The sequence below is a fragment of the Colletes latitarsis genome, unplaced genomic scaffold (genome assembly GCF_051014445.1).
Source record: "Colletes latitarsis isolate SP2378_abdomen unplaced genomic scaffold, iyColLati1 scaffold0002, whole genome shotgun sequence".
NCBI lineage: Eukaryota > Metazoa > Arthropoda > Insecta > Hymenoptera > Colletidae > Colletes > Colletes latitarsis.
Window position 1 is genome coordinate 18,568 of NW_027488365.1, and position 8,097 is coordinate 26,664.

An 8,097-nucleotide genomic window follows, 5' to 3' on the forward strand; every position below is an offset into this window, starting at 1 on the left:
TTAAGGCAGCGATTCGATGTCAACAAAACAATCGATGGACGGAAGTACTTCCGACCATCCTGCTGGGCATACGCGCAGCATGGAAGGAAGATTTGAAATCTACGTCCGGAGAATTAGTTTACGGCGAGTCTCTACGCTTGCCGGGCGAATTTTTATCGCCTTCGGTGGATAGTCGCGACACCGCTGTTTTTGTTAAAGACTTGCGACGCTATTTCCGAAATGTTGGACCGACGGAGGGATCACGACACGGCAATTCGCGAATTTTCGTATTTAAAAATTTGAGTAGTTGTAAATACGTCTTTCTTAGACGAGACTCCGCGAAAGCCATATTGCAGGCTCCGTATGATGGTCCATTCGAAGTCATAAGTAGAACGGATAAGGTAGTAACTGTTAAGATAGGTGATAAGCATAGTGTAGTGTCGATCAATAGAGTTAAGCCAGCGTACAGCCTAGCGGAAGAAATTGCGATACCGCCGGAGCAGGTACAAGTAATACCTTTGCAGGTCATGGTGCCTCCCAGTACCGGGACAGTACCACGGCCAGCACAAAGTACTGCAACAGCAGTACAGCCTCCTCGAGTACCTGTGCCAGAGCCCATCGCGGCACGTGGTACCACGCGATCCGGTAGGCCAGTTAGATTTCCAGATAGATACCAGGCGGGATTTTCGTAATTTAAGTTAAGTTAAATACTAGCGGGGGGGTGATGTAGCGACTTGGTCGCCACCGTGTAGTATTTCGGAGCGATAGGCGTTTTGGCGTCTAGACGGTCGCCGGGGTCGGCCGCGTGGTCGAAGCCGATTGTTGCCGTCGCGTTTGGCTGTTGTTTAAGCGAAAATCGGAGACGGACTGTCGTTTGTCCGAGACAGGTATAAAAACCCCGTGAGGAACAGGTGGAGACCGCTTGTTATCGATTGATCGCCGACGCGAGTCGCTGACCTGTATAGCCGTATTAAAATTATAATAAAAACGTTTTGGTGTTACTCCCGCAGCAGCGTGGTAAGGATCGAGTTTCAATTCTTTGCCTATCCCGATCCCCCCACAAATTGGTGACCCCGACGTGATCGTCGACGCGGGAGTGAATTTTTTGTACGAAGTGCAAGTTTTTACGGAGCATTTTTAGTAACGTTTTATCGTGACTCTATTAGTGTAAGTGTAGTTTATTTAGTGTTAGTGGCTCGTGTAGACTATAAGACTAACTTTCGAAATGTCGGTGAGCAATGAAGGTGCCGGTTCGTCGGTGGCGAGTGCGTCCACGACCGCGCTCGAACGGGTTAACTTCCGTGTGCCGGATTTTACCGCGGACGATCCGGAGCTGTGGTTCTGCGTTTTGGAGCGCAATTTCGCGGCAGGCGGAGTCACGTCCGACGGCGTCAAGACGAGTTACGTGACGGGCGCGCTCGGGCCGCGATATATCGCCGAAGTGCGCGATGTACTTTTAAATCCGCCGCTCACCGGTCTATACGACACCCTGAAGAGGGAGTTAATCCGCCGATTAAGTGTGTCCCAGGAACAGAAGGCGAGAAGACTTCTGGAGCACGAGGAAATTGGAGATCGCAAGCCGTCGCAGTTCCTGCGACATTTGCGTGGCTTAGCGGGTACGTCGGTTTCCGAAGCCCTCCTACGAACCCTTTGGATGGGTCGGTTACCGGGAAATGTGCGGGCGATATTGGCGACGCAGAAAGACGCGGCGTTGGACAAGGTCGCGGAGTTGGCGGACGCGATTTTGGATACCATGCCGGGGCGTCCTTTAGTGGCCGAGGCTGCCCTCGCGGGGGTACCACCACAGCTGGCTCCGGTGGATTCTGTGACTGAGCGGATGATGCAGTTGCTTATCACTCTGCAAAGCCAAACAGAGGTGATGCAGGGCCAAATTGCGGAATTGCGCGCCTCGCGAAGAGACCCTCGACCGTTCCGCCGTTACGATCGGAGACGCAGTGCATCGAGGCGCCGTTTCAATTCGCGAGAGAGATCGCCGTCGGCCAGCGGGATGTGCTGGTATCGTGCAAGATTCGGTGCTAGGGCGCATCGGTGTGTCGCGCCCTGTTCTTTTACACCGACGGCGGGAAACGACTAGGGCAATCGCTGATGGCGGCTAGCGACTCCAGCCCGAGGTTTCGCCGTCTTTTTGTTCTTGATCGGAGTTCGGGGACGCAGTTTTTGGTCGACACGGGAGCCGACCTCTGTGTTTTCCCGAGGAAGTCAATCCGCGGACCATGTGCACGCTCGGAGTACGAGCTTTCCGCGGCGAATGGCACCCCGATTGCAACATACGGCACGAAGACCATGACCTTAAACTTGGGTCTCCGTCGGGATTTTACATGGAGGTTTGTCATCGCCGAGGTTTCCCGCGCCATCATCGGAGCGGATTTCCTGGCGCATTTTGGGCTCCTGATCGATGTGCGGAATCAGCGGCTGATTGATCAGATCACCACGCTGGCAACGAGAGGCGCACCGGTTCGGGAGGACACTCCCAGCATTAAGCAGGTACAAGGGGAGTCTGTTTTTCACGGATTATTACGGCGCTTTCCGGAAATCACCAAGCCGAGCGGAACGCCCACGGAAATCAACCACGGGACATGTCATTTTGTTAGAACTACCCCAGGACCGTCCGTAGCATGCAAGCCGCGGCGGCTTGCACCGGATCGTTTGAAGATAGCAAAGAAAGAATTCGAAGACATGGTACGTTTGGGTATTGCGCGACCGGCCGAGAGTTGTTGGTCTTCACCCTTGCACTTAGTGCCGAAAAAGGGGAGCAGCTCGTGGAGACCGTGCGGGGATTATCGAGCTCTTAATGCGCGTACGATTCCGGACCGGTATCCGGTTAGACATGTCGAAGATTTTGCTCAATCCTTACGCGGTAAAATAATTTTTTCGACGATAGATTTAGTGAGAGCCTACAATCAGATTCCGGTAGCGGCCGAGGATATACCGAAAACTGCCATTACGACCCCTTTCGGGTTATTCGAATTTCCATTCATGACGTTTGGCCTCCGTAATGCTGCTCAAACGTTCCAACGTTTTATCGACGAGGTATTACGGGGGCTAGATTTTTGCTATGCGTACATTGACGACATATTAGTAGCGTCCAGTTCGGAATCAGAGCATTTGGAGCATTTAGAGATTTTGTTTAATCGCCTGAAACAGTATAGCGTAGTAATAAATCCGAGGAAATGCGTTTTTGGTAGTAGCGAAGTCAAGTTCCTCGGGTACATCGTGTCCAAGGAAGGCTCCAGCCCGGGGACAGATAAAATCAAAATTATTAAAGACTTTCCTGAGCCGGTAACGGCGAAAGAGTTACGCCGTTTCCTGGGTATGATAAACTTCTACCGACGTTTCATACCCAGGGCGGCCCAAGCCCAGGCGCCGTTAAATGACCTCCTCGTAAACAATATTAAAGGGAAACAGCCTGTTGCGTGGACACCGGAGGCTCGCGAGGCGTTCATACAATGTAAGGAAGACCTGGCACAGGCGGCTCTCTTAGCGCACCCCAAAGAGAACGCACACGTGGCGCTTACCTGCGACGCCTCAAATTTTATGGTCGGAGCCGCCCTGCATCAACGTGTCGGTAGCAACTGGGAACCACTTTCTTTCTTTTCGGCAAAACTTTCACCTGTAGAGAAAAATTATTCGGCGTTCGACAGGGAACTGTTAGCCATATACCGAGCGATAAAGCATTTCCGCCACCTTCTCGAAGGCAGACATTTTACAATTTTTACGGATCATAAACCTTTAATTGTCGCGTTTTCCGGCAATTCAGATAAGCATACTCCAAAACAGATTCGATATTTAACTTTTATCAGCGAATTCAGTACCGATATACAACACATTTCAGGCCGCGAGAACGTCGTCGCAGATGCTTTGTCGCGAATAGAGGAAATAGAGAAAAAATTAGATTTTGAAGCGCTGGCAACAGCGCAGGCAGCAGATCCTGAATTGCGAGCGTTGATGCAGGGTGAATCAGGCATTAAATTTAAGCAATTGTCTGTCCCCGGTTCGAATGCGAGAGTTTGGTGCGACATTTCGACAAACCGGGTGCGGCCTTTTCTTACAGCCACTTTTAGACGGGCTGCGTTCGACGCACTGCACGGTCTCGCACACCCAGGTGTTAACGCAACGGTCAAATGCGTGACGCAGCGTTACGTCTGGCCGTCGATTAAAACAGATTGTCGCGAATGGACCCGCTCGTGCATACCTTGTCAGCGAAATAAAATTAGTAAGCATGTGTCGGCGCCGCTCGGATCTTTTCCTCGCCCTTCAGGACGTTTCGAGCACGTACACATCGATGTCGTTGTTTTACCGGTGTCTGAAGGGTATCGGTATTGTCTTACATGCGTAGACCGTTTTACACGATGGCCGGAGGCAATACCCTTGCGCGACCAAGAAGCCGTGACTGTCGCAAGGGCTTTTTACGAAGGCTGGATTTGTCGTTTTGGAACCCCGTTACGCGTGACCACGGATCAAGGGAGGCAGTTCGAGTCGTGCCTATTCAAAGAACTGAATTCTTTGGTAGGTTCGACACATTTCCATACCACAGCGTACCATCCGGCAGCTAATGGCATGGTGGAAAGATTCCACCGCCAGCTTAAGGCAGCGATTCGATGTCAACAAAACAATCGATGGACGGAAGTACTTCCGACCATCCTGCTGGGCATACGCGCAGCATGGAAGGAAGATTTGAAATCTACGTCCGGAGAATTAGTTTACGGCGAGTCTCTACGCTTGCCGGGCGAATTTTTATCGCCTTCGGTGGATAGTCGCGACACCGCTGTTTTTGTTAAAGACTTGCGACGCTATTTCCGAAATGTTGGACCGACGGAGGGATCACGACACGGCAATTCGCGAATTTTCGTATTTAAAAATTTGAGTAGTTGTAAATACGTCTTTCTTAGACGAGACTCCGCGAAAGCCATATTGCAGGCTCCGTATGATGGTCCATTCGAAGTCATAAGTAGAACGGATAAGGTAGTAACTGTTAAGATAGGTGATAAGCATAGTGTAGTGTCGATCAATAGAGTTAAGCCAGCGTACAGCCTAGCGGAAGAAATTGCGATACCGCCGGAGCAGGTACAAGTAATACCTTTGCAGGTCATGGTGCCTCCCAGTACCGGGACAGTACCACGGCCAGCACAAAGTACTGCAACAGCAGTACAGCCTCCTCGAGTACCTGTGCCAGAGCCCATCGCGGCACGTGGTACCACGCGATCCGGTAGGCCAGTTAGATTTCCAGATAGATACCAGGCGGGATTTTCGTAATTTAAGTTAAGTTAAATACTAGCGGGGGGGGTGATGTAGCGACTTGGTCGCCACCGTGTAGTATTTCGGAGCGATAGGCGTTTTGGCGTCTAGACGGTCGCCGGGGTCGGCCGCGTGGTCGAAGCCGATTGTTGCCGTCGCGTTTGGCTGTTGTTTAAGCGAAAATCGGAGACGGACTGTCGTTTGTCCGAGACAGGTATAAAAACCCCGTGAGGAACAGGTGGAGACCGCTTGTTATCGATTGATCGCCGACGCGAGTCGCTGACCTGTATAGCCGTATTAAAATTATAATAAAAACGTTTTGGTGTTACTCCCGCAGCAGCGTGGTAAGGATCGAGTTTCAATTCTTTGCCTATACCGATCCCCCCACAGTACCACATTACTACGTGATCCAAACCAAAAAAAGCCCAGAATCTGGCCATCGAGTATGAGAAATATGCAAAAGTTCGAGCCAGATGAGAGCAAATCCCAGGCCTAACCTAGACCTAACATGAATTATTATCTAAAATTTTGATCGAATCCAGGTTTAATGGACTGAATCAGTGTGGTACCACATTACTACGTGATCTAATCCAGAAAAAACCCAGGATCTGTTGAACAAGTATGTGAAAAACGTGAAAGTATGAGCCTGACGAGGGCAAATCCTAGACCTAATCTAGACATAACATGCTTTATCCTCTAAAATATTTATCGAAGCCAGGTTTAATTGACTGTTTCAGTGTGGTACCCACATTACTACGTGATCCAATCCAGAAAAAGCCAGGGATCTGTTCAACAAGTATGTGAAAAATGCGGATGTATGACCCTGATGAGGGCAAATCCCAGACATATCCCAAATCTAACTTGCGTTGTCCACTAAAATATTGATGGAAACCAGGTTTAATTGTCTGTTTCAGTGTGGTACTACATTATTACGTGATCCAATCCAGAAAAAACCATCGATCAGGTCAACATGTATGTTAAAACTGCGAAAGTATGACCCCGATTAGGGCAAATCCCTGGCCTAACCTAGACCTAACATGCGTTATCCTCTAAAATATTTATCAAGACCAGGTTTAACTGACTGTTTCAGTGTGGCATCACATTACTACGTGATCCAAACCAGAAAAAGCCCAGAATCTGGCCATCAAGTATGATAAATATGCAAAAGTTCGAGCCAGATGAGAGCAAATCCCAGACCTAACCTAGACGTACCATTCGTTATTCTCTAAAATATTGATCGAAACCAGGTTTAATGAACTGTTTCAGTGTGTTACGACATTACTACATGATCTAAAACAGAAAAAGCCAGGGATCTGTTCAACAAGTATGTGAAAAACGCGAAAGTATGAGCCTGATGAGGGCAAATCCCAGACCTATCCCAGACATAACTTGCGTTATCCTCTAAAATATTGATCGAAACCAGGTTTAATCGACTGTTTTAGTGTGGTACCACATTACTACGTTATCCAAACCAGAAAAAGTCCAGGATCTAGCCATCAAGTATGAGAAATATGCGACAGTATGAGCCTGCTGAGGGCAAATCCTAGACATAACCGAGACCTAACAGGAGTTATCCTCTAAAATATTCATCGAAACCTGGTTTAATTAACTGTTTCAGTGTGGTACCCACATTACTATGTGATCCAATCCAGAAAAAGCCAGGGATCTGTTCAACAAGTATGTGAAAAATGCGGATGTATGACCCTGATGAGGGCAAATCCCAGACATATCCCAGACAAAACTTGCGTTGTCCAGTAAAATATTGATGGAAACCAGGTTTAATTGACTGTTCCAGTGTGGTACTACATTACTACGTGATCCAATCCAGAAAAAGCCAAGGATCTAGCCATCAAGTATGAGAAATATGCGAAAGAATGAGCCTGCAAAGGGCAAATCCCAGGCCTAACCTAGGCATAACATGCGTTATCCTCTAAAATGTTGATCGAAACCAGGTTTAATCAACTATTTTAGTGTGGTACCAGCATACTACGTGATCCAAACTAGAAAAGGCCCAGGATCTGGCCATCAAGTATGAGAAAAACGCGAAAGTATGAGCCTGATGATGGCAAATCACAGACCTATCCCAGACATAACTTGCGTTATCCTCTAAAATATTGACCGGGACCATGTTTAATTGACTGTTTCAGTGTGGTACCACTTTACTACGCGATTCAAAGCAGAAAAAACTCTCGATCAGGTCAACATGTATGCTAAACTGCGAAAGTATGACCCTGATGAGGGCAAATCCCAGGCATAACCTAGACCTAACATGCGTAATCCTCTAAAATATTGATCGAAACCAGGTTTAACGGACTCTTTCAGTGTGGTACCACATTACTACGTGATCCAAACCAGAAAAAGCCAGGGATCTGTTCAACAAGTATGTGAAAAAAGCGAAAATATGACCCTGATGAGGGCAAATCCCAGACCTATCGCAGACCTAACTTGCGTTATCCTCTAAAATATTGATCGAAACCAGGTTTAATTGACCGTTTCAGTGTGGTACCACATTACTACGTGATTCAATCCAGAAATAGCCCAGGATCTGTTCAACAAGTATGTGAAGTATGCGAAAGTATGAGTCTGATGAGGGCAAATCCCAGGACTAACCTAGACATAACATGCGTTATCCTCTAAAATATTGATCGAAACCAGGTTTCATGGACTGTTTCAGTGTGGTACCACATTACTACGTGATCCAAAACAGAAAAAGCCTGGGATCTGCTCAGCAAGTATGTGAAAAACGCGAAAATATGACCCTGATGAGTGCAAATCCCAGACCTTGCCCGGACCTAACTCGCGTTATCCTACAAAATATTAATCGAAACCAGGTTTAATTAACTGTTTCAGTGTGGTACCTCT

At 48.1% G+C, this 8,097-nt stretch overlaps 1 protein-coding gene across 1 annotated transcript; it reads left to right on the forward strand.

Annotated features, from left to right (window-relative positions):
* The first annotated feature begins 1,204 nt into the window (after window positions 1-1,204).
* LOC143350569 (uncharacterized) lies at window positions 1,205-2,074 on the forward strand. The gene has a single exon (XM_076782644.1). It carries the CDS (start codon window positions 1,205-1,207, stop codon window positions 2,072-2,074), a length of 870 nt encoding a protein of 289 aa, XP_076638759.1.
* Window positions 2,075-8,097: the final 6,023 nt, after the last annotated feature.